This window comes from Myripristis murdjan, chromosome 21 (assembly GCF_902150065.1).
Source record: "Myripristis murdjan chromosome 21, fMyrMur1.1, whole genome shotgun sequence".
In the NCBI taxonomy this organism is placed as follows: domain Eukaryota; kingdom Metazoa; phylum Chordata; class Actinopteri; order Holocentriformes; family Holocentridae; genus Myripristis; species Myripristis murdjan.
Genome location: NC_044000.1, coordinates 736,132 through 763,930, shown reverse-complemented (window position 1 = coordinate 763,930; position 27,799 = coordinate 736,132). Strand labels below are relative to the sequence as shown.

The window sequence follows — 27,799 nt, the reverse complement described above, 5'->3', positions numbered from 1 at the left end:
ATTTTATTTTAATGGACTTAGGTAGCGTACTACTGCCAGACCCAGAATCAATTCCGGCTGGGTATATATTTGAATCAGGTCTCATCTTTGTTTGTGGTCATGTGAAAAGAGAGACAAATACTTGGTTACAATGTCAGATGAATCTAGTAGAAGCAGCTCAGTGCAGGGAGGTAGTGAGTGGTTAGCAGTGGAGAGCTGCTGTCAGCTGCTGCTACCTTGAACACCCAGCAGTGTGTCCCTGATGAACTGCTCCAGGTCTTCAGCTCATTTACAAATCCTTTCTGCATCATCTTCCACTTGCTCTCCATCAGCAGACACTTTAGTGGCCTTCACACACACACACACACACACGCACACACACACACACAATGTTTGTAAATGAATAAGTAAACACAACAGTGAACACACAATCAGTTTAGTGGTAGTTTACCCTGTGCTAACTGAAATAGAGTTCCATTTGACTGCCACATCAAATGGGACAGATGGCATGATGTGGGCCTCCTAACTGAGAGTACTGTTCACATCAGCTTGCGAGTCCCAGAGGCTGTTCAGACCTGGCATTAACATCCATCCTGGGTGGTTTGATCATAACTGGACAGTTCTAAATACGGGTCTTAACACACCCAAAACATTTGATCTGATCACTCAAGCCACATTTGGAGGTGGCCTGGGACATATTTGTCCAAATGTGTTTTTTAGCGTGAGCACGTATGTGTCCCCGTGTAACCTAATGGATGTATGTGCGATATCCATGATATCACACAACTGACAATAGTCCGTAAAAATAAAGTAAGAGTGCACAAAACATGGTCTGTGGTAGAGGCCGTCTGTATTTTGATTTGGAGTGTGGATGCAGGAACAGAAATGAATAGAGGTGCTGTAGTAATGGAAGTGATGTAGTAAGTATTTGCATATATGGTGGGGATGGGGTATCTGAGCACAGGTGGACCCTTGAGATGTATTTTTAATGCCAGGTGTGAACTACACTCCATCTCAGTTGTCACAATATGGATGTATCTTGACACAAAACACCAGGTCTGAACAGGATCATGGGTATTAATGGCTAAAATACTTGCAGCTCTCCAAGGCGGCTGCTCAACAGAAAGCAAACATCCATGCTTTTCAACTAAATTGAAGTTAAACCTCCCAGTGCGCTGACCTCTATGAGGCGATTCCAATGACATTCCTGCAGGCGGAATTTTTAGTGTTTGTTGAATTTGTCAACAAAGACTCGTGGAGGAGCAGCTCATTGTTTTACTGCTAGTTAAGGTGTACTGTGACTTGTAAAGAAAAGTGTCAGCATGGCAGAAGATATCAGAGATGATGGGGATACCACGTTGTGTTTACATATTTTACATTCTGATTCAAGGAGATGTATGTCAATCTGCCTACAGTGGACTATTTAATTTTACAATTTGGTGTTGAAATTGCTGTTTATTGCTGCAGCTTGTGCTCTACCTTGTGCAGTGGAACCACAATTGCACTTCTGGTGTAACATCCATCAGCAGGCAATATACCCTTCATTATTTTGTGTGTTCAGAAGTAGAATCCCCTCTTCTTTGGGGCTCCTTGTGCAGTCTTGTGCTTTGATTGTGTTCAGTGTCTTCTGAATGCAAGCCTAAGGATCTGTTCACACCAAGTCTGAATTTTTGGCACATGAAAAATGTGCACGCCAAGATTTTAAAACGCCTCTAGTCTAGAACTGCTGGACCTATTGATATCCTGGGTCTCTGAGAATAGAGAGTGATATGATAAAAGCCATAACGGCCATGATCAAGTGGAACAAAAACAACCAATATGGCAGTCAGCTGCTGACAGGAATCCATGATGGTGAGTTTCTATCACAAAGTGTCATCTTATATTTACACTGTAGTTTCTCTAGCAAAATCGTCCCCACAAAGAAAGTCAAATCAACAATAAAACTCAAAGGTGTTCCTCAGACAGCTGTGTGAGTGAGCTTTCTGTCCAGGGAAATTAGAACTGACCTTCAGAGGCTTAACCTTCCAACTTGACATTAAGGAGAAGACGTCAGTTTATGGGATTTCTGGTTAATGAAGTCCTGCACACTCAAACATTCAGAGAGTTGTCTCTTGCTGCCACTTGGGACCGCCAGAGTGTTGCAGGGTTCTGTGTCAGTCTCCTCAAAAATTGGCAAAACACCAGTGTAGTCAGAAAATGTGACGATGGTGTGATTTGTTATACTGGCACAAAAATGTGCAAAAAGATGAAAAACAGTTTTAAAAAAATACACACAACAAAATGAAATATTACAAAAGAGAGATCCTCAATAACTCAAATGTTATTCATAGAAATACAATCCAAAAAGCAATTTGAAAATGATGTTACCTGGTAGGCTCCAGCACTCCGTGTCCTGTGACCCTAAGGAGTAGGAGTGGCTTGGAAAATGCATGAATGAATGAATGAATGAATGAAGAGATGTTACCTCCTCTGTGGCCAAGCCAGTTTTTAAACTAGTGTCCCCTCCCACTTAGAATGACAAGCTTTTCCTTCTGTCACACACTTTTTGTGAAAGTCTGAGTCTCACGCAGCACATTTGGTGAATAGCCTCCAGATATCACCATCCTGGAGGCCATTGGGAATGTCTGTAATTGGCCACATGTTGGACCTGATATTTAACAGTAAAGGACAGACAGAAGGTCACAAGTAGTGTTTTCAGATAGAATTTGTTCCAACATTCTACAAACTTAAAAATACACCTCTGTGATTGAAGCAGCAGGAATGAGGCAAAGATTTTGTTCAGATTGGCTGACTGAAATTGCAATGTTTCAGACAATTTGCACTTCCCCACTTCTGCTTTTCCATATTCATGGTCTCTTTGTCCTTGATTAGATCCATTAGCAGCCACCTCACATCCCCCCTCTACTGTTACATATTGATGGGCCCATTAAGATTTCAACACACCTGGCTTTAACCTCAAGGTGTTTGAACACCTTCCATGAGACTAAGTCTGTTTGGTTTTAGTCTAATTTTTAAAGTTTTTTAATTTTTAAAAATGTCATGATTAAATACAATCTCAACATCTAGCACATTAAAATACAGAAGGTCACAAGTAGTGTTTTCAGACTGAATTTGTCACAAAATTCTACATTTGTTTGATTAAAATTGGCCTTTTTGTTGATGGGTGAAAACAGACTTTCAGCTGCTGCTCTAAAGGACCAAAGGGCTGGGAGTGGACCACAGCACAAGTTGTGGGTGGTCAGTAACCCTTGAGCAAACGCAGGTGTGACAGACCCAGTGGCCTCACTCCCCATTCTGTGAGCCGGTGATGAAGAGGGTGCTGAGTTGGACAGGCCAGAGAGTTGTATAAGACGGGTCAGTTAGTTCCAGCCACAGGTGTGGACAGTGGGAGCTGATGAGGCTGACAGAGACAGATGGGCGCCGGCCTGAAAGAGTGGAGCGTCTTTGCCCCGTCTAAACATGTGAAGGATCTCTGTGCCTCTCTGTCTCCTTACTGAAGAAAATAGAGGCCGCTTACTCTTATTTAACAGGGTGTCCGCGGAGTCTAAAAAAGTCTAAAAACAGACATTTTCAATTTTAGGCCTAAAGGCCTAAAGGTTTAGGATTTAGGATAGCGCATCTTGCCCTTAAAGGCAATGGCACCTGGCACACTGATTGGTTTAACTGGCGTAACGCCCAAAACACACCTATGCATAATATAGCGGGTAGCGCAGGTGTTTTGCGGATAGCGGGAGTTGCACAAGATAGCAACTTTTACGGGGGACCGCCTCTTGCGCAACCCTAAATCCGCAAATAACGGGTTTAGGGAGTCTGGCGCAAGATAGGGCGCTGTAATTGCTACCAAAAGTGCAGAGCTAAGAAGCATGTAGTGCTGCGCATTACACACACACACACACACATGCCCACACACAATCGCTCTCGGGCTCTCTCTCGTTCTCCCCATCTGAAGATGTAAAATGTGTATAAATGTGGTTTGTTTCAATGTTTTCAATGTTCAGCATTTGAAGTAGTTTCATTTGAAGGCATTATTTTGAAAAAAAAAAAAACTGAAAATGTTGCATGCTGTAGTTTCTTGCATCTGTTTGTTTAAATGACAATAAATGTTGTCATTTGAATGCAATCTGGATCTGTTTTTTCTTAGTTTTAATACTTCGTGATAGAGATGCACCGATCCACTTTTTTCAGGTCCGATACCGATACCGATACGAGAATGTGAATATTGGCCGATACCGATACCTCCGTTTGTTTTTTGTGGCAGGACATACCTCGGCTCTAGGTGCTCAATGAGGCCACGAAATCCAACATTTTTCACCACAGAGTGGTGCTTTTAATGTTAATGACTAAAATGTTAATGACTAGAATGCACACAAATGAAATAGAAATTACCTTAAATTAACTGAGGTAACAAATAAACAACACTTTATGTATTTGTTTATTTAATGATTACGTTGTTATAGCAATAAAAGGTGAAAATTATATGTTATTAATGATTGAACAAAAATGACAAGAGGATGCATCAGTAATTATTTCACGAGGGTTGACAGAGTACTTTTTACAGTAACAGTATGTTAAATTATTATTTGTTTTAACAATGTAAATTACTTATCAAACAGACCTAACAATTCAGCTACCAATGAATGAGCAGTAGTATGCATGTGACAACATAGACTGAAGAATAATCCAAAGTGATACCTCTTCTCTGAATAGACAAGCTAAGCCAGTGTGCTGCTGTTAGCCAGTGAAAATAGAGCGGCGGAGTGGCAGCTCTTCGCTTTGTTTCACAATCTGTCAGTGCGCTGCTGTAGCCTGGAAAGTTTCTTTGCCTTTTGGACTTGGTTTCCGTTTTATTTGGCTAATTCCGCGATTCCGTCCATGATTGTTCAGCGTGAGAAATACAATGTGTGGCGGGAGTGCGTGACAAAAGAAGTGACCCAAAAGAGTGACTGTCACGCTCAATGCGTGACACTTGAGAGCCCTGTCCTCGTGCTCTTTCACATGGCGCTTCTGTAGATGTTTCTGTAAATTTGTAGTACTGTAGGCGGCAACACGACTTCCACCCCTCGAAACTTTGGCTGTACATATTTTGCACGTTGCTGTGTCACTTTTCGGGTCCTCGAGACTGAAATATCTCCAGACTAGCGACATATTTGCTTGGCGGCAAACGTGTCGTGATGAGCTTCAGATAGCGTCATGTTACGTGATTAGCATCACTTGCGTAACTGGTAGAATTCTGGGGGGGAGGGAAGGGGAAGCTGAGTAACTTTGTAGAAGTGTATTTGTATGCTTAACTGTGTTGGCTATGGGCTTGAATTTGCATTATTCATATAGGCTAACAGCAGAAACTGATTGTGGATCGGGAAGAGGATCGGTGACGTCGGGCCGATATCTGATACCTGAATTACGTCAATATCGGCATCCGATACCGATACTGGATCAGATCGGTCCCATCTCTACTTCGTGATGGTCTTAAATTTTACACAGGATTGTCTAAAAAAGGTCTAAAAAAGTCTAGAATTGCACTTGTTAAAACCTGCAGACACCCTGTTTAACCTCTTCAACCTTGCTAGTCCCATCAGCGGGTTCGCCATTACAAATGCTTCACGCTGTGCAGCAGAGCTTTACTCAAATCCAGAGTAGTTCACTTTAAATGTTAGTGGAGATTCCAGTTTTTTCCAGAGGTAGCCTACCAAATATGTCCTGCTGAATTACGGGCAAATGTCTATAACATTATGCACAAGACATCTAGATATTTTCTATCTGATGTCATGGTGCAGCCATAAAACAGTGGTGTCTTGGCTTTGAATATTTTCCTCAGTATAAGAGAAGTAGCTTCAATAAAGTCTGGTAACCAGCAAGAACAGAATGTGACATTGTCCTACATTATAGAAAAGAAATGTTTTTGTCTAACTAACTATAAGTCTATTATTCAGGAAAGCAGAACTCCTGGAGACATTTGAGTGCAATAATGGTGGAACTTTTATTGCAGACAAAGGAACAAAAGACAATCTATGGCTCTTTTTTATTCCTGTGAGAGATCAATCATTTTAACATAATTAGTCACAAACTCTTGAAGACTAATATAAAATGCAGCGAAGGGAAGAGCACTCACCGTGTACCTTGAGGCAGGAGCTCCTCAATGCTTGTAAGATAAACTAACAGTCAGAAAATTACAGACTTCATAGAAAAAAAATAAGTTTTTTTTCCAAAAATAAAAAACAGCCACATTTCCTGAACAATACACTGCAAAAACTCAAAATCTTACCAAGATTATTTGTCTTATTTCAAGTCAAAAATGTCTTATTCCTAGTCAAAATATCTCATTACACTTAAAATAAGACATGATCACCTCAGAAGTAACTTGTTTTTAGACAACTGTCTCTTGTTTCAAGTGCGTTTTTGCAGTGTAATATAATAATGACTCTGGCCTGCCTAAATTTCCAGTGAAACTTAACTAATTACAACTAATGAATTTTTGCTATTCTTCCCTATCTTTGTGTTCAGTGGGGTGGTCGGGCTAAATGATGAACTCCTGGCTGCCTATGCTGCCCTTGTCCCCATGTATCTCCTGCAGCTCATGCGGCTGCACGACATCCAGCTGAGACCTCTTCTGTATGTCGGAGCGTCTCAGGCACTGCTTGGGGTAGTAGACTCCTCTGAAGGTTCTGCGCTGGTGCATGTAATAGGCCCTGCCCAGAATCAGCAAGAGAAGCAGGAACAGAATTCCACCGACTGCGCCGCCAACTGTGGATCCCAGGCTGCACTCAGGCAAGGAGGCAGCTGTAGTGAGGGGAGGGTCTGTGAAGAGAACATGTGATAAGGAGATTGAGCAAACAGGGACAATGGCAGATGGGAGTAGGAGTCATAAAAATAAACAGTCAAATATTCTGAGGAGAAATGCTGCAATTTTTGTTCCATGCCTATCCACAAACAAATGTAAATGGATCTTGAATTTCTAACATAGTGTACTCGTGAGGCAGAAACATGCCTGGCCTGAGACTGAAGAGCCTGTTGAAAGCTGTGCTGTAGAACGAAAAGGGGGTATGAGAGGGGCTGAGAAAGGTTCTCGGGATCCACGCCTAACTTGAGAATAATGAAGTCATGTAGCACGCTGTGGAAAGACAGAGGAAACAGACGGGAGGTTCCCAGTAACCTGTGTGTTGTCTGACCACAGTTTACGTCATGGACGCCCAGTAACCTGTTCCACTGCAAATTTTCTTTGGAAGATTTGGGGAAACCCTCTGTCGGATCATTTTCAAAAGATGCTGTCTGTCATCTCAGCCACAACTACTCAACGAGTACATACATACGGTGGAGCAAAAACAAGTTTTGATGGGGTAAGCAAATGCTTCTGTATATGTACTATAAATCTGTGTACATAATTCCACTGTATCCAACCATGAAATTTGACCTTGAAGAAAACAAAGAAAAAAGGCTCCATTGGTGCATACTCTGCTGAGTGCACTGGTCAAAATTGGAATGAGTTACTAAAAAAAAAAAAAAATTCATTTGTGTTATACATTTTGTCTTCTGATTCTTTGACTCTTTCACCTCCCACAACACGCGCCCTAGAATGTCACCTGGTAGAATGAGTACCACGAATCAAAGCTGTGTCCTTACTGCAGCAGCCTGGATTCGAATCAAGCCTAAGCCCTTTGCTGCATGTTGTTCCCACTCTTCCACCTGCCTTTCCTGTCTCTCTGTATTGTCACTATCAAATAAGGCAGAAATGCCAAAATAAATAAAATAAATAACATAAGCAAAACCCTAGTAGTGAGTTTGATTTTTTTTTTTTTAAGTTGCTCTGGAATTGTTTGAGGATTTCTCCGAAAAATGCTATAAAATACTATATATAGATATTTTTCACTCATTCACACTGAGACCTGTACATGCACATGCATATGATGACAAATGAGCTTTTCCATAAGGAACAAAGCAAGCATCACAAGCTCAATAGTGATGACAAAAACCAAAAGGAGTACAGACTCTGCTGGTGAAAACAAGCTGTCCCTATATTGGACCAAGCTCTTGGGCTTAACTCTTTCTCTGTACTCGAGGCTTTCTCTGTACTTAATAACACCCATTTGTTTAACCCTCTCTCTGTGGGGTAAATTCTCACTATAATTTCCTACACTCTACAACTTTGCCTTCTCCCTGAACAACACATTTTCCTTATACTGTATCTTCCTAATCCTTAACTGACGTTTTTCCCTAAGCAACATATTCAACTTCTCCTGCGCCTTTTGTTTCTGCCTGAGATACTTGGACTTAACAGACTTTCTACCTAACACTGCCTTGCTAGCAGCCTCCACAACCTTGGCACTATCCTCTACACCTACATCAGAACCTACTACATCAGTACTACACCTAACCGCTGTGTTGTCACTATCGGTAACCACTACATCCATCATCCTAGATCTAATGCTATAACCTGTGACTTCACTAACTTTACAGTAACTGTAGCAACTTTGCAGTCCAGGCTTACACACACAAACAACATTCTCAAAATGTTGTCCCATTATATTCTCCAAGTAAACACACTCTGATGACAAATGCTTAGTACTACAGCTATACTTCAACCAGCGTCCATCATGGAACGTAAATACACTTAACGCCTAACCAATCGGCTGTCACCTGAATCTCCACATCTGTGGCCCAACTGCCGACACGTGTCATCCTGGACTGCTGAATGTACTCTAACACAGAGGAGTACTTACTTCTCAAGAGACTCTGATATCTGTCTGCATTCCTCTCCAACTCTTTACATACAGCTAGCCTAATCCTACGATGGTGCTTCTGTGAACCACTCACAGCCTGAGAGATGGCTCTGAAGAAGCAGTTACCATCAGCCACAATCTTCTCTTTGCTACAAGGGAAACCCAACAGCCCCACCTCTGTGGATACTGCACTACCAACCTTCACGCAGTCGACGTTTAACTTTGTGCACAAAGCACGACAAACATCTACGCCAAGGGGACGGAAAACCAGCTCTTCACTTCTCACCTCGCTAACAAACTCTACATCCAAATTGACCTCAGTAACATCGACGCTCTTGGATTTCTTCGACATACAAGTGCCAGAAGAAATGACACGCTTTCTGCCACCACTCACTGTTGGTTCTGCTGTTGAACTGCTGCTCACCTCGCTGGAGAAACTAAAAACAGAAATGTCAGACAGTGCCGGACTTGTGGCCATGCCGACACCAAACTCACGACTGCCTGCAGACACCTCAGTTTTTCTCCCAGCCTCAGTGAGCACACAAGACTCTGGTGCTGGAGCAGCACTCATTCCAGTGATGAGGCTCTCCACAGACACACCAGACCGCGCTGGACTTGCACCCCCGCTGACCGTAACGCCACACAGCTCAAAGAGCTTCTCCCCTGCACAGAGACTGTCGGCCAAACGACAGATGTAGTGGTGCAGGTCATCAAGACACGCAAAATGCAGAACCACGCTTGTACCGTTAAACTGTAACAAACCAGTGTTACTGCGTGAGTGACTGTTGACCACAGCGAACCGTCCATCCTCACACACGATGGCAGTGGTGTTTCCACATTGTCAGAAGACATGTGGTGTACTGACTGAAGATCCTCTCCAGCCCATTTCGCAAGCTGATGAACACACCGAAGTCGATGTGTTCACCTTCAGTTACGCCTACTTCACCTAACACCGTGTCACCAAAACTGAACCTAAACACCTCTCCTTCTAATTCTAACATTTGTGGCAAATCTGGCACAGACAGCAGATTTGACACATGGCTGAAGATATGTATATATATATATATATATATATATATATATATATATATTTGTTGAGGTCACGCAAACTGGTGTACAACTCATCACCTAAAAGCACAGCACAATCCAGATCGACCCTGTCCCATGAGAATGCACTGCTCACAGTGTGTTTGGCTAAGCTGACCAAACCTACAGCCATACACTGGACTCCTCCATACACAAATCACGAATCGCCCTGGTGAAACGATCCACGCACAGCCTTTGCTAGCCTAAAGGCTGAATTATGCTTCAGCGTTGGAAGAGTGTACGGGGGTTGTGCGAAGCACGCATTTCCTACGCAGCGCGTGTGTGTCCAACATACCTCTGCAAACACACAGAGCAATTCTCCTCCCACCAACGTAGACCCTGTGACGTATGGTCGCTGCTCTTCTGTGGCGAGTGGACGAGTCGTATAGGTGCGGGCACTCTCCAAAGTTTTCAAACACAACCGACGAGTCGAGACACAACAGTTTTAAAAAAAAAAAAAAAAAAAAAAACGGCGCTGACGGCACAACAACAGGAATGTGATGCTGGTTGCAACGAAATGCCGGAAATAGTGTACTTCGGCGGACCAATCACAGCTCTTGTGGGGCTGCGGAGGGTCCGCGTAGTTACAATTTTTGGGAGGCGCGCGGCAAGGCTCTGCGGCGGTCGCACAACCCCCGTAAGCTTCACACAACCTCCGTACGCTCTTCCTACGCGGAAGCATAATTCAGCCTTAATCCCAAGACGATCTAGCTGCAGACCTCCAGCGTCAGGCGTCTTCCGGTGCAGGCTCCCGTCTCAGGCCAACCTCCAGCGTGAGGCCGGTTGGGACCGGAAGCGCGCACAATAAATTCCAAAATAAAGCCACCTCAAGTGTGAAGTCGTTTGGGACAGAAAATGCGCACAACAAACTTCAAAATAAAACCAAGTTATCGATTTTGTAAGATATTTTTATATATTTAATTAGTAAACTTTGATACGTGAAAGACATCAGTTTCTTAAATATATAGCACTTTTGATGTTGTCTACCTTTAATTTGTGGCATTTACCACAATTACACCACTAACATCAAATTTTAGTCCTACAATGGGATAAACTCCAGGTGCACGTACAAGAAATTTCAAATAAACCTTTAAGTCCTTCTGAAGAGTAGTTACATGAAAACATCAGTCTATGCACATTTGTTCAGACTTAACAGCTCTTGTATAACATTTAAGGTAGTTGCCTTATTTTTCAAATTTCTATTGTATTAAATGTCTTCAATGATATACTGTACACCTGAAGATCTTAAGAATATTGGCACCAATCAGATTTTCAACTATGCTTAAATATAAAATTGTCAGCATTTAGGGAGAGGAAAAGATAAAACTGCAGTCATTTTCTTGAAATACACTAACTCACCTGTGATCTTCACGGCATAATTAAAGTAAATAAATAAATATCTAATAACTATATATTTTATATACAAAATGAAAATATAATACAATTAAAGCAATAAGGAAAACAGATAAAAGGACACCAAATCACTCGCTTTTATTCAGCCTTTTATTAAACATTGTTAGCCTTAAATCCAATATGACAACCCATCCTTATTAGCCTACTCCTTCATTTCACATTCAGTGTAGGTCATGTATCCTCTTTTGTCAGCAATCTCCTCACAAAAGACCCACATATGTTAATTTTTATGGAATTTAAATTTGAAATGGTCAAGGATTGCTTCTGTCTCCTGGTCATGGAGGTGGCAACGTTCTTTTTCATCCCTAAGCCTTCTGTACTGCCTCACAGCCTCTTCCAGTTCTTTCTCTCCCACAGTGAGGACACAGGGAAACCTTGACCGAAAACAAGTGTTGGTTTGTTTCGTCCCACTCTGCGGCCTTTTTGCAGTGATGAAGTACCCTGTCCCCCACTTCGTCCTATGAAAAAGACAGAGAAAAAAGTGTTAAATAAAAACTTGGGGGGTGATTTGTGTTTGTTTTAAGAGCAGTTAACAGACCGGTTGAATTTGACTGGGACCACTAAAGTAAGGGGCAAGAGGTGAACACGACAGAGGGTGAAATAGCTTTGGACTAACTGTGATGTTAGATACTGCATGTGACGCTAACTTTGGAGAGTGAAAGGTGTCGTCTCAGTAACACCGCGGCACAAACACGCCTCGTAAAACGTAGGCCATTACCTCGTTTGGACAGATAACACTACACAAATACAAACATCGTAGCACTTACAGGATAATCCACCCACTATTTGATTTATCAATGGCTAGATATAATGTACGACCAGGAGCGGGGTCCGCAAAACAGCGGAGAACTGACCCGGGACTTGTAGATGCTAAATGCAATTTAGCCTTCAAGTCAATAAAAGTCGTGTTTTGATCAACGTTAGGCTATGTCTCAAAAAAAATTATTTCAAACAAATTGTCGCTACCGCCCAACTTCCGACCCTAAGTTAACACAGTTCACATATTTAATTGTAAACATGCAATAAAATATATGTAATGTATTGGGTAGTTTGAGTGCAGATGACCGCTAGTACAACTGCAAACATAACTCGACTATTGTCATTTTTTGGACTTTCACTTACTGTCACAACTGTCGGTCGTACACGTAAATGTCGGAGTCTCCTTCTTCTTGGTGTTTGGCCAAAATGCCGGAGTCCCTCAGCAGGTGTGAAAAAAGTTTGTTATTTCCGGTTATTTGTGGCCTCACGCTGGAGGTTGGCCTGAGACGGGAGCCTGCACCGGAAGACGCCTCACGCTGGAGGTCTGCAGCTAGACCCCTCTCCTTAATCCTGCTGCTATCTCTGCCAGCCTCTGTTGCCACAGCATTACCATCAAACTCTAACTGAACATCAGCAACACAAACAGAAGGAACAAAACCAGCCTTAGCTTTGATGATCTTCCTTGGCATGTCGGGGACAGCAGGGCACGCTGCGGCCACCTCCAGGACAGCAGGGCACGCTGCGGCCACCTCCAGGACAGCAGGGCACGCTGCGGCCACCTCCAGGACAGCAGGGCACGCTGCGGCCACCTCCAGGACAGCAGGGCACGCTGCGGCCACCTCCAGGACAGCAGGGCACGCTGCGGCCACCTCCAGGACAGCAGGACACGCTGCAGCAACCTCCTTCTGAGCGACGACCACCCCCGGAACCGCGTTTGCAGACTCCTGGGCTGTCACCTCCACCTGCCACAAAAATCAAAAACAAGGTTTTACTGAATAAGAAAACAGGAGAACTATTTCCCTGCTACTTCTCATAATGATAACTCACATATTATGTTTAGACAAAGACAAACCTGCTGCACCGCTGGTCTGGGCCCAGAGGCAGACACGGTCACATGCGCAGGTGAAGGTGTTGCCGGCACCTAAAAAAGAAAGGGGATGACAAAAGACTCCTTTCAATAATGCACTCATTCATTTGGGTTCTGTATGTGGTATCAAAATATGACAAAAAAATCCACAGTTCACACACTAAATATGATACCAACCTGTCGCTTTCCTCCTTTACGCCTTGTTGCAACACCTTTTGGCGAACGCCTCACACGAGAAGTCTAAAAATAGGAAAGCAAACCTTGTTAAATGCATCCTAAATTCAATATGATCCACACATCACATTATCCATTCACACAGACTCACTGAAGATGAGGGCAAACATTAGAGACATGGGGCAACCCCTTGTAAGATTTTATAGGTTAACAGAAGCACACACACACACTCAACCAAGCTAGCTACGCAACCAACCGCTAAATAAAGCGCGCACACACACACACACACACACACACACACACACAATTATTCACAGCTAGCGCTAGCTTAGCGGTTGGTTACGTAGCGAACTATTAGGAAAGGGTTCCTCTCAAAATCTTACTGAACCAACCACAAGCACAGCTAACCTGACACAACTTAATCTGCTCCTTGAAAGCACACAAAAGCCACACACATGCAACCAAGGTTCCTCCTTCATCCATCCCCTCACACTCATGTCAACAAGCCAAGCCACAGTAACAAAAATAACTGGGACCATTTCTGCTGCACTGAATAGCCGATGATAGATTTATTATTCTGAATAAGCCAGACTTGCCAACTCTCACTGACTCACTGGGGAAAGTTTTTCCCAACAATGTTAACAGTTAGCATCATACTTTTTAAGCCTACCTCCCATTTCAAGACATTTATCCCTGACAAAGGCTGCCTAATCTAGAAGCATAGCTTTATTAATGTAATTGAATATCCTCTTCAAGTTGTTCAAAAAATATTAAATGAGCTACGATACAGATGTTCAATATCTCTACTCTGATACTCTCAAATGGAGAGGCACCATAGTGACAACTGGCATGGTGCTTTGAGGCACTAGTGGCCGGCTCATCTGATAGACAGGTTGCTTTGCGCCTTATCCCTGGGAACCCTTTTCATCATCTAGGAGCAGAAGGCCCCAGAGTTGAACAAAGCGGTGGCCTCAGCACTGACTTGAATCATTTCAAAGGGTTGCCACAAAAAGGCCCATGTGGCCAGGCACAGTAAGTATAAGTGTGTTTTCACTGTTGTTTAGGGGACTCTGGCAGAGTCTTTGTTTCAAAACACCAGGCAGTGGAACAGTGGGAACAGCAGTGACTGGATGGCTGTTTCATTGCGAATGGCCTCTTCCCTACAGGATTTGAAACAGGAAAGAGATGAGGATCAAATAAAGCTTTCCCCTCAACATGCATACACAACCCATAGATGAATTGGCACACCATTAACATTATCTGGTGCCAGACAAACCCATCAAAATGAATTAAATGATTGATTTACTGGTTACTCTGCTCAATCAATCAATCAATCTTTATTTATATAGTGTCAAATCACAACAGAAGTTATCTCATGACGCTTTACAGGTAGAGCAGGTAAAGACCACGCTCTACAAATTACAGTAGAAAGGAAAACAAAGAAACCCAACAGATTCCTTCCTGAGCATGCTCATTCCCTCCTGAGCATCCTCATCCTTTATTACCCAAGAGGATAAGTATACTATAACTCTAAAGCACTCTTTTCACTTTTTTCAGGATGGTGAGACCTGTGAAATAGCATTTATACCATAAAATACCCAGCCAAGACACTAATACTAGGATGCCATTTTTCAGCTGTTTAAAGAAAAACGGGCAAGTGAGATGGAATAATCAAAAATGAGTTCAGGTCAGAAGTTGATGTGAAATTCAATCTGTCCAAGAGGAAAAGATCTTTATATGCTTTTAGATGGTATAACACACACACACACACACACACACAAAATCATTTATTCATTTGTTAGTGTAGATCCTTTTTGGCAACATGGCAGCTCCTCTTTGGGGAAAACTGTGTCAATATTTGTGTTACTCAAAAATGTAGTTAAGTGAGAAAATTTGCTAATATGTAAAGTGATTTTACTGCTGTAACTAAGTTACTATCTAACTATCTAAAAATCAATCAATCAATCAAACTTTATTTATAGAGCACTTTTCATACATAAAATGTAGCACAAAGTGCTTTACATGTTAAAAGCACCCCCCACCCCCACCCCTCCCCACCCCACGACTTTCTCTCTCTCTCTCTCACACACACACACACACACACACAATGTTTGTTTGGCTGAGTACAGAGGAACCAGGTCAGGAAACCCTGCCATCTGCGCTGGGGGCTACCCACGGCCCAGGCCAGAATGCCACAGCTCAGGGGCCCCCCAAACCACAGGTAGGCAGAGGACCCATGGCGCTGCAGCGGGGCACCACCACAGAGCCCCCACCCACCCCAGCCGGTGTGCCCCACAAGAGAGAAACACCCCAGCCCCAGCTGATAACAGCCCCCAGCGCAGAGGGCCCCCACTGAGGAAACACTGGATATATGGGATAAAAGTATGAAAACATAAGATAAAAATATAAAAAGTATAAAAAGAAATAAAAACATATGATAAAGATATATAGGAACATTAATAAAAGCTAAAATAAGCATGTATAAACATAAGAACATTTTGTTAAAAGCCAAAACAAAAAGTATAGGGTATAAGAAGAACATTAAATAAAAGCCAGGTTAAAATAAAAAGTATATTAAGAATATGAGTTAAATGCCAAATTAAATAGGTGGGTCTTGAGCCTGTTTTTAAAAATATCACCATTCTCTGCGGCCCTCAGGCCCTCCTGCAGGCTGTTCCACAATCGGGGGCCAAAAAACTGGAAAGATGCCTCACCGTGTGTTCGTGTTTTAACTCTGGGAATAGATAACAGGCCGGTGTCGGAGGACCTGAGGGTCCGCGAAGGTTCGTAAGGTAAAAGCAATTCAGAAAGATAAGAAGGCCCAAGACCCCTCACTGGACAAAAAGGGCCTGTATCCGGAAAGATCCAACAGTATACAAGTTTATGTATCTGTCACATATCCATAACATATACAGAGAGTATACTGGAAGATCTGATCCCTGACAGATCCGTACATATCATGTTGTCCGGATATGATATCTGTGACATATCCTTTAGATTTTAAAGGATATATCACAGATCCGGATATGATATCTGCGACACATGCTTTAGATTCTAAAGATTCATGCAACCTAGTGATTTCTCAAAGATTAACGTTAACATTGTAATATTTAGGCTATAATTATATATAGATTAGGTGTCTTTTACCCCAAAATCTTAGAAAGACAAAGGTGCTTGCAGCTAACCTGAAAGATCCATTAGTATACATTTTAATTTATCCCTCACATATCCATAGATATCCGGAGTATCGCATCTGTCATATATGCTTATGGATATTATCCATAAGCATATATGACAGATACCAGATTCAAACTGTGTCTTACCGTACAAGGACTGTTGATCTAAAAATGAAAGCACCTGCCTAGTGAGATACAGAGAAATGTAATGATGGTATTTCCCATGACCTGGCATATCCCCTACACAGAAATTCTGAACAAACAGCATGTTTTTACCATAGAAACTATAAGGTGGGGTGACAGTTTGTGGTGATTTTTTAATGAAGTTGTGGAAACACACACAAATTAGCGATGTATCCAGTGTTTTAAATTCATAACATATTTTTATTGACATCTGGTGTTATATATGGTTATATATTACAAAGACTTGTGTATAATAGAAAATGAATCAACAGTCACTGAACTTTACAGAAGTATCATACATTTTACTTACTTACTTACTTTCACTGATTCAAACAGCTTTTTTCAAATCTACAATAAAAGCATGACTTCCACATCCCTACTGTATTGAATTTCTGTACTGAATTTCCTCATTTTGAGTGTCAGAATTCAATATTTAATTCATAATGTCTGTGTTAGCAGTGGTGTGTGTTCTACTAAGGACACTGAGGCATAACTCCTGCATTTCCTATTTTGAAGTACATATTTCAATTTTGTATACACATACATTTCAGTTTTCAGTCACAATTTAGCTTGTCAGAGTATGGACATTTTTTATGACTGTTTTCAATATCCATATTCTTATCTTGCAAATAATTTTTTTTTTTTTTCTTTTTTTTTTAACAAAACTGGCAATACAAGTTTGCACAGCTGAAAGGCTGCCAGGCTGTCAAACACCACTACTTTGGATCACAACATCATCTTGTACCTAAATGCATCTTATCGATGACACTGGAACAACAATGCTTACAATTTCCTCTCTGGTCTTTGAAAAATGAACCTTAGCCTTGGTATAGGCACAGCGACCTATAACTCTTTTCAGTGGGAGGTATGCTGCATGCGAAAATGGCTCAAAGTTTGTCTCCCATACAGAACATGAGTCATTCTGACAATAGTAGCATCTGTCACTGTGTTGTTTAAACCATTTAACCTCTGCTACAGTATGTTCGTGTTTAACTTTTTTACCATCAGTTTTCAAATAGACAGTGACCTTCAGCATCCTGGATATTAAAGCTGGACGAGCCTCAGCCTCGGGGTCAATAACAGGCTCTCCGGTGTCACGGTCGTTACGAAACCACTTTGCATGCACACACGAGTTTGTATCAGCTCTATGATCTTCTGATGAAAATAACTCACCGCCTAGAATATACCTGTTGAACTGTGTGCAGTGGTAAGACACTCTGTAGATGTCATTTCCATACAACGTTCTCAACATTAGAAGCAATGCTTGGTTTTCATCAAAAGAAATACTTCCCGGATTTAGAGGTGGAAGCAGATTCTCCAATGTGCCATTATACAGTACAGGCCAAAAGTTTGGACACACCTTCTCATTCAATGCGTTTTCTTTATTTTCATGACTATTTACATTGTAGATTCTCACTGAAGGCATCAAAACTATGAATGAACACATGTGGAGTTATGTACTTAACAAAAAAAGGTGAAATAACTGAAAACATGTTTTATATTCTAGTTTCTTCAAAATAGCCACCCTTTGCTCTGATTACTGCTTTGCACACTCTTGGCATTCTCTCGATGAGCTTCAAGAGGTAGTCACCTGAAATGGTTTGCACTTCACAGGTGTGCCTTATCAGGGTTAATTAGTGGAATTTCTTGCTTTATCAATGGGGTTGGGACCATCAGTTGTGTTGTGCAGAAGTCAGGTTACTACACAGCTGACAGCCCTATTGGACAACTGTTAAAATTCATATTATGGCAAGAACCAATCAGCTAACTAAAGAAAAATGAGTGGCCATCATTACTTTAAGAAATGAAGGTCAGTCAGTCCGGAAAATTGCAAAAACTTTAAATGTGTCCCCAAGTGGAGTCGCAAAAACCATCAAGCGCTACAACGAAACTGGCACACATGAGGACCGACCCAGGAAAGGAAGACCAAGAGTCACCTCTGCTTCTGAGGACAAGGTCATCCGAGTCACCAGCCTCAGAAATCGCAAGTTAACAGCAGCTCAGATCAGAGACCAGATAAATGCCACACAGAGTTCTAGCAGCAGACCCATCTCTAGAACAACTGTTAAGAGGAGACTGCGCCAATCAGGCCTTCATGGTCAAATAGCTGCTAGGAAACCACTGCTAAGGAGAGGCAACAAGCAGAAGAGATTTGTTTGGGCCAAGAAACACAAGGAATGGACATTAGACCAGTGGAAATCTGTGCTTTGGTCTGATGAGTCCAAATTTGAGATCTTTGGTTCCACATGCCTGGTTCCCACTGTGAAGCATGGAGGAGGAGGTGTGATGGTGTGGGGGTGTTTTGCTGGTGACACTGTTGGGGATTTATTCAAAATTGAAGGCACACTGAACCAGCATGGCTACCACAGCATCCTGCAGCGACATGCCATCCCATCCGGTTTGCGTTTAGTTGGACGATCATTTATTTTTCAACAGAACAATGACCCCAAACACACCTCCAGGCTATGTAAGGGCTATTTGACCAAGAAGGAGAGTGATGGAGTGCTGCGGCAGATGACCTGGCCTCCACAGTCACCGGACCTGAACCCAATGGAGATGGTTTGGGGTGAGCTGGACCGCAGAGTGAAGGCAAAGGGGCCAACAAGTGCTAAACACCTCTGGGAACTCCTTCAAGACTGTTGGAAAACCATTTCAGGTGACTACCTCTTGAAGCTCATCGAGAGAATGCCAAGAGTGTGCAAAGCAGTAATCAGAGCAAAGGGTGGCTATTTTGAAGAAACTAGAATATAAAACATGTTTTCAGTTATTTCCCCTTTTTTTGTTAAGTACATAACTCCACGTGTTCATTCATAGTTTTGATTCCTTCAGTGAGAATCTATAATGTAAATAGTCATGAAAATAAAGAAAACGCATTGAATGAGAAGATGTGTCCAAACTTTTGGCCTGTACTGTACATATATAATTTTTTAATGCACCACTCAAAGAGGTTAGCCGCGCCAAAAGAACATGGCCAAGGCTCCTTGGCATTACAAGACTTGAGCCGCAGCACCCTGCTCAAATGAGTGGGATATGCAGCCAGTGTGTGTTTAGTTAACAGGCTGATGGTTCCCAGCTAACGTATAGCGCTGCTTGCTTCAGATCATAGCTAGTAAAGCACTGAAGTTATATATCCAGCATGGAACAATGCAGCAAGTTACCAGGCAGTGCTACTCCTAATATGTTAACGTTACCTGTAAATTGGAATTGGAGTTTGTGGATTTCCACGGGTCACGGGATTCCTGCGGGACAGGAAAAAAAGTCAGCGGGAGTGGGCGGGAGCGGGAACTATGAAAACAATAGACCAGTTTTTATATATAAATACGCACATGCAGGTATTTTCCATTTTCTTTTCTTTTTTATAATAGTTTTTCCAGTCAAGGAATAACTCAACCAAGGAGAAAAAACTGAACAGGATAGGATGGGAGCGAGGTTATTCTTCCGGGAGCTGTACATCATTCGTCTCATTCGTATTTGTCCTGTGTTACTGGTGGTAGCCAACAGAGTAATTAAAATGTTTCTGATGGTATTATAATCTGCCGCTCTCTGATTTTGTCTTCTTTGCCTCCTCCATCCACACTGTCACCTGCGGGATCGCTGAAATTGTTGTCAGATATGGTGAGAGGAACAAGCACTTGAGCTATGGAAACGCCGAAAATATGCGAACTTGTTTTTAAAAAAAAAAAAAAAAAAAAAACTCACACCAGACAAATTCATCTGAGGGACAGGCCGCATGATCAATTCATACTGTATTCCATGCATGTAAGAATTTATTTAGCATTTCAAGAGAAAGCAAAAAAAAAAAAAAAAAAAAGCAACCACTGGCCAACAAAAAAATTAATATCATAAGTCAACAGTCAACATTGTTTGGGTAACAGTAATACTTAACTAAAATGATTTAACCCAATATTTTAATTCCATTTTTTAGGGCACTGTCAAACATAAATAGAACTATGGCAAAGTTGGTGTACAAAGTGGATAATTTAAATGACAAAATGGACAAAATCGCAGAGGATGTGGACCACCTGAAAGCGGAAGCAACAGCAGCTATGCCACAGCACACCCCCCTGAGAATTCCCAAGGCCTTATCTGTAAGTTATGTTGAAGGCATAGGTCAGTAATTTGTAGAACATTATGTAAGAAAGGGGAAAAAAAACCACTTAAAATTATGATTCCTGTGGTAAAAAGCTTTCATCTTTACTTACTAATTCTGTTTTGTTATTGTTAACCTGGAGGAGTTGAGATCGTTTTGTTAAGACATGTCTTGTTAAACTGATGTTACTTTTTTGTTGTTGTTTTTTTTTTTGTTTTGTTTTGTTTTGTTTTGTTTTTTGGCTTAACTAGCGCGAAGTCAAAAGGATCCATGCTGGTCTGGGCAGTGACCATAAGTACAAGGGCAATGAGAGGTAAGAAAATTAATATTAACAATAAATAATATCATCAAGGGGAAAAAATACTTATTTTAGTCAACTATCAGTTTTTAATCTTTCATGTACATCTCCCACTGGGGAGAAGAGCTTTCTCTGTGTATTGTCATGTTAACTGTAAAGTATTTACGGTTGTACGAGTTTCGTTGCATTATAAAATAATAACTTATTTAATTTTTAGAAGATTGTGCTTTTCAAATTGTTTTCATTTATTTATTCATTTATTTATTCATTTTCATTTCCAATGAACTGATAACAGTAGCTTCCATGTCAAGTAATCCATTATGTTGTCTTGTCATTCCTACCAATGTACCCTACAGGTTTGCGTCTGAGTACAACTCAGAGGTGACCAAACTCATTTCTCAGGCTATAATGGACGGGGATGACTTTGATGCTTCTTTGATAAGAAGTGAGTTCAGTTTCCTGAAATTAGCTCTGAATAAATCCCCCAAAAAATATTAATCCTAAATTTTGCTTCATTAGATGTTCTAGGAGTGCATTCAGACTAGTTCAAAACTGGCACCTAAATGGTTTCTTTATGTTGCAACCTGACAGTTGTTTAGCTTTCATTTTCTGTTTCTCTTGTCAAAACATTGTTTATTCCCTAGGTGTAGGCACAAAAACACTTGGTTACGGTTAGGAAAGCATAATTTCTTGGCTTAAAATACCCGTATTTGGTTGAATCCATCATTTGTGGGAGATACTCCAACTTCCCGTGAAAAATAGATCTTATAGATCCCATGGTTGGAGTTGATCTTTGGTTGGATATGTAGCAGCCTTGTTGTGTTTTTGTAAACATCAACTGCTAATATCCAATGACTGGGCTGAATTTGCGACTGATCCATCACTGTCATATTTGATGGTGTGCAATATGTAAAAGTCTTTTTTTTTAACATGGCTTTTTGTTGATAGGAGCCTGCAACCGTTATTATGAGAACGTTAAAAGGGAGTTCAAGCTTTTGGTGGAGAACAAGACGGCAGAAGATCGCCGGGCCAAAGCCCTCAACAACCGGCGACACAGGGTATGCATAATCAAAATGAACTTTTGGATAAAATAATGCAAGCGTATGTAAAGCTAGAGTAAAATTCATGTTTTAAATGTAATACAAAAAAAAGTACACTAGGCAGAGGAATAGGCCTACATTTTATTATACAACACGTAGATCGAGACCGAGCAATCTGATTGGTCAATCAGACGTTTAGAATGTGCTCAAATGAACACGACAGCACGGCAAGCCGTGCTCAAATGAAAAATGCCTCATCACTGAAAATATTACTCCGCCTATATCTTTTTTTTTATAAGATTGAAATGAAAACTGTTTGTGGTCTTACCTTTATTTGTAGATGAAGTCTATGTGCCTATCCTTCGCCACAAAAATCTCCGTTACTTTGTTGTAAAAGTCCTCCTTATTTTCCTTTATGTAGCAGGATAGTCTCTTCCTCCTCCCCTTCCCCCTCCTTTTCGCTTGCTCCACACCAGGTGTGGGTCATCTCGCGGCACTAATTGCAGGGTGGAGCCGCTAGCCTTTTAACTGCTCCGGTGTGTGTGTTTGCTCAGTGTGCTACCTTGTCTCCCTCGGGGCTGGCGTCCGTGTGTGTCGCGGCGTTCCGTGTGCTGTGAACCGTGTGGCGGTTGGCGTTGCTGATTTTGCCAGGTCTTCTCCATCTCTCCGAAAATTGTAAGTCCTTTTCGCCTTGTGGTATTTGGGTGTCTCTGCGGTCTCTGGGCATTACACCTGCTTTACGTTGTGCTTGCAGTGAGGCTGTCGGCTGGCTGCGGCTGTGTGGGACTGGAGGTTGTCTACGCTGTTGTTCGCTCCCTCCAGGTATGTCGGCTCAGTTAACCCAACGGCAGCTGTAATCCAGCTCGCTAGTGGCTGCTATCCGGCTAGCCGCTAAACTTTCTTTTTGTGGTCTCTCAGCAGCGTTTAACTGCGGCCTGCTGCTCTCCCTCTCCTCCCCGGCGGAGACGCTGTGCCTGTGCTCTGTGCTCTGTGGTAGGTGGCCTGTAGCCAGGTTACACCTGGTCATTCACATTTTAACCAACATAATTGTAAATGCTATTTTGTGTGCGCACTTCGTAGGCACGTTTTGGCCTGGCTGTGCGCTGCGGTGCTCCACTCTCCGGCGGTCAACGCTCTGGTGCACCGGGACTCTACTGCTGTCTTGTTTGAGCTTGTCTTGTATTGCTGTGTATGCTGCCTTGTCAATTAGTTCATCTATTGTCTTGCATGCCGCATGTTTTGCACAGCCGCATTTATATTGTTGGCTCCCACTGTGGCCGCAATTATGCCACTGTTGTTTTACCCTGTTTGTTATCGCCAGTGACTACTATAAGTGCCGTGCTGTGATTGGCTGATCTCCCGCACCATTGTACGCGGGGACGAACTGCAATTGGCCCACTCTTGGGTCAGTCCCAGTAAACCCTGATTTATTTTATTTATTTACTTGGTGTTGTATATTATGAATATTGTGTTTTGAGTTTATTATAATTTGCTCTGCTTTATTTTTGTTTTCTTTCTTAATGTTTTTGTGTGCTTATGTTTGGTTTGTGTGAGGTTTAAGTGTTTAATTCATTGTTTATTCCCTTGGTTGTTTTGAGTTTTTCTTTATTGTAATTGTTTTGATTTCCTACGCATACTGGTACTGGTGACCCTAAGTGAGATTGTTGTAGTGGCCGTGTTACAGTATTTGAAAAGACCTTTGTCACTGTTTGTATTTTACTTTGTTAATATTGTGAAAATAAATCTATTTTTATATTGATTTCACGTCTGGTCTGGGTGCATTACGAACCTGAATTAAGTTCCTGGGGGTGAAATTCCCCCAGGTGGCGTTGTCGAGCACCTTTACATTCAGGCCTTACATCATTATCTTCCAACCACCCGTTTTGCCACATTTAGTTCTAAAAGTCTCTCCGCCTCAATGGAGATGATTGCCAGGGAGGAAAGTCGTCCAGAATCGGTCCTATTCCGACTGTTTGTTTTCAGTCTTTTCAATGCAGAGAATGACCTTTCCGGACGCTGTTGTAGCTGGTATAGTGAGCACCAGTTGGAGTAAATTTGTCGCCTCAGGAACATAGCATTTAACATTTAAAATCATTTATTCATTTAAAATCATTTATTCATTTAATGTCATATCTAATCACATCACCGGCTGCTTCAGTTAGATCGTTCTGTATTCTATTTGACAAGCCAGAAAACACAGTGGATGTCTCCAAATGTCTAGCTAACCTTTCATCTTCCTCAGCAAAAGTATAGTTCTACATAGTTGCCACGATTAGAAGAGCTTGCCCTCTCATCGTTACCAGGAAATGCCAACTCCTGTTTAGCTAGGAAGCAGGTTGCATTAATGAGGTCTTTCAAAATCTCTCGGTTTTCCTTTACCTTAGCGTTAGCGTTGTGGATGCTAATATTGAGTCTCCGCTGTTCATTCAAAGCCAAATCGATCCTTGAGCTTCCAAAAGTTTTTAAAGCAATCTGGCTTTGAACGTGAGTGGTCGATCTCTCATGTTTGCTGAGGCTTCGTGGTAAATTTTTCATGTCACAATATCCTGTGTTAGTCCAGACGTTGTCACAAGTTGAGAACAAAAGGCAGGGAAAGCAGTAAAGGCGGTTTCGAAGGACAGCCACACAGCCAGTCTTTTCGGGTGTACTACTCCGTTTGAAAAGAGCAAGTTATCTTCTGTCCCATAGTTTGAAGCAAACCTTTTAGCTCCGGTGTTGGTCTTCCGTTGTTAATCACTTCCCTTTTGACTGAAAGTCCAGTTTTGAGAAATTTTTAAGCTTAGATTTATAATCCTCTTCCATTTCGGCAGTCCGACTGAGCAAAACACACACACACACAAAACCCCGGCTCGCAGCAGTGCACTTGACTCGCTTGGCGCCTCTGCGTAGAAAGACAGCAGCAACAAGCACCCCTTGGCTCACATACTCCCCCTTCAGTGCGGTGGAGTACTATCTGCCTCACCCTGTGCCTTTTCACTGCGGTTTTATGTCCCATCAGCAAAACTTTGTCACTTACAAATATTAAACTTTAATGGTTAAAGACATTAGCCAGACTGTGGAAAATCAGGGTATATAAACACATCTGCAAAAATTATATTGGCGACATGCAGAGATTCTGCAACAGGCACGCGCCAATTGCATGTATCAACCCAGTTTGTGATGGATTGCGCAGTGAGAGGTGAGGCTCGGCTCGTTGCTGCCACACCTCGCGTTTTATGTTATCATTATTATTTTTTTTTACTTGTCATGATGCCTCCCCTGACCAGGAAGACAAGACAGAAGAGAAAAAAGAGAGATACGCGAGAGTGACGAGTTGGTCCATCAAATGTCTACAAGACTACCTGACAAACACCAGGCAAACAACTGATTTTTTCAACTGTAAGTAATGAAGAGCTAAACAAGATCCTCAGTGAATTTTATGGAGCTTTAATTTCTAGCCTAGCACCTGTTCGCTTAAAAATCACTGAGAAGTCAGCAAAAGTATAACTATGAGTCCATGAAGAAAAATATTTTTTCCAGCGGATTCTAGTAACATTATTGAGCTAGCAGAGCAGTTTTGTGTTGCTATGTGTGGTATTTATTCAGTTTTGCGAAATCGTGATGTGTGATGTCTAGAAAACATGAAAAGCCCAAGTTGGCTGGCTATAATAATATCCGCTGGAAAAAAAAAATTTTTTTTGATGGAACGATACTTCTGCCGTCATTTTTAATCTAACAGGTGCCGTGACAGCGACTCAGCAGCACAGCTGATCTTTATCTACAACCAACTTATATTAACAGTTATATTTAAATATAGGATACTTCTTTCCAGTGTCAGCGCCACAACAAACATCTGTCTTTTCATAAACTCACCCGCAGATGCTTTATTTCAGCTGAGGGTATGTCACTCCAATTTAACGTCAGCTCCGATTAATGTGGCTAAGCAGCAATAATACCAACAGTAAGCAGTAACATTAAGGCTGAACAGAGTTATATTATTTCAACCCCACCTTTCGGGGCCTTTTGCTAATCACCTTTTCAGGCTGTTATCAATTTACCTCTGAAATAAAGACGACAGTTTTCACAAATGTGTTTATTTATTAAATGTTCACTTCAGTGTACAGATGCAAACAAATTGACAAATTAATTAAATCAATGGCCTAGGCAACTCATAAAGAATAAACAAATTAATAACGATTAATAGGCTAATTAATAACTGATAACATTAACACGTTAATAACAAGAACAAAGTTATAGCCGCACATCTCCAAGGAAAATCTTACAGATTCTGTCCGTGGTGCTGAATCCGCTGCGGCACATTATCATAGGCTAGAAATTAAAGCTCCATAAAATTCACGGAGGATCTTGTTTAGCTCTTCTTTCCTTACAGCTGAGAAATCAGCTGTTTGCCCGGTGTTTGTCAGGTAGTCCTGTAGACATTTGACGGCCCAAAACGTTGACCGGGCCGTACCGGCTTCATTTCCTGACCTCTCCAGCTGATCCAGCTCTTCACTCGTTACTCAGCTTTTTCTCATCTTCCTCGTTCAGCCATTTATCCAAACTTTGGTCTCCAAATTAATCAAAATTGACAACATAATGGTCCATTATGCAGACTAACAAAGTTGACGGCGGCTTTTGGTGCGGGTTTCAGTGAAACGTTTCGTGTTGCCATGGAAACCACACAGACTCTGGCAATAATATTGCCAGGCGGAGTAATATTTTTAGTGGTGAGGTTTTTTTTTTTTGTTTGTTTTTTGTTTTTTTCATTTTTTCTTTTTTCTTTCTTTAAGGATGTCATGGCATGCCTAATGAGTGACGAAGAGTCGGATGAGGACGACAGGCTGACCTGGAAAGTGAGCCAGCCTGCATGGAGGGCCAGCAGGCTGACTGACATTTTACAGAAATGCCAGCACAAAATAAACGAGCAGCATCGCAGCTCCGTAAGGATTGTACACCGGCGGGTGGCCACTGGCATGGCCAGCCTCAGAGAGCCTCCCAGAGGGGTTAAGACTGATTATATCAAGAACAATTAAACAGGTTGTGGTACTGTTGTGTGGTTGTGTGTCTAAAACATATTATAAGGAAATAAAAAGTTCATGCACCTTAACTTGATTACTTTCATTTATTTTTTTGGTTGCTCATTCAGTGTTTGTCTGAAAAGGTATGACACATGAGAATATGACTTCAGGATCCTTATTGATACTTAAAATGAAACAATGCATATGGGAAAAAACTGAATGTTGGATATTTTGTTTATTTATTAGGTATGTAGAGTTCGGATTTTTCAGGATATCAGAAATTTGTTAAATATAAGAAATTATGTCTATCGGGTATCAGATGTATATCTGATAGTCAGTCATAAACAGGATAGATCACAGGTGCATTTTACATATAGACATGAAGATCCTTAGCATATTAAATTGCAGGATATTATATGGATATTTCAGCATATCTGAGATTCAATAAATATAAGAAAGTATCTGTTAGATATCCGGTCTATTCGTTTCTGTTACCTAAAACAGGATACGTTAAAGATGCGGTTAAAATATAAGAAGATCTGACAAACGCATCTTCAACAGATTACATTGGAGGATATTTCCGTATATTTCACAGATAAGTATCTTGATTCAGGATTTTTCAGGATCCAAACTTGTCCGTTTACGGAGATATATCAATACATGATCTGTCAAAGATCCAGTGTGTTTTCTTCCGGATATCCCCCGTATCTCTGAAAAATACAACCATATCCGACCTTCGATAGGTCCGTATTTTTGAGCCTTTTTTCCAGTGCCTAAGACATTTAAAAACTATTAAGAGAACC

At 41.6% G+C, this 27,799-nt stretch overlaps 1 protein-coding gene across 3 annotated transcripts in view; it reads left to right on the top strand.

Annotated features, from left to right (window-relative positions):
* LOC115380144 (uncharacterized) overlaps positions 1-27,042 on the top strand; it is a 29,803-nt gene extending 2,761 nt beyond the window's left edge. The window contains exons 2-9 of one of the 3 annotated variants that reach the window (XM_030081232.1): positions 20,497-20,659; positions 20,913-20,974; positions 21,316-21,404; positions 21,908-22,017; positions 22,651-22,674; positions 22,754-22,821; positions 22,921-22,992; positions 23,080-23,758. In XM_030081232.1, coding sequence (XP_029937092.1) covers positions 20,522-20,659; positions 20,913-20,974; positions 21,316-21,404; positions 21,908-22,017; positions 22,651-22,674; positions 22,754-22,756 — 426 coding nt within the window. In that variant the 5' untranslated portion in view covers positions 20,497-20,521 and the 3' untranslated portion in view covers positions 22,757-22,821; positions 22,921-22,992; positions 23,080-23,758. Of the gene's footprint in view, positions 1-20,496; positions 20,660-20,912; positions 20,975-21,315; positions 21,405-21,907; positions 22,018-22,650; positions 22,675-22,753; positions 22,822-22,917; positions 22,993-23,079; positions 23,759-26,768 lie in introns of those variants that run through there. The other 2 variants (XM_030081231.1, XM_030081230.1) reach the window with 2 other exon arrangements.
* Positions 27,043-27,799: the final 757 nt, after the last annotated feature.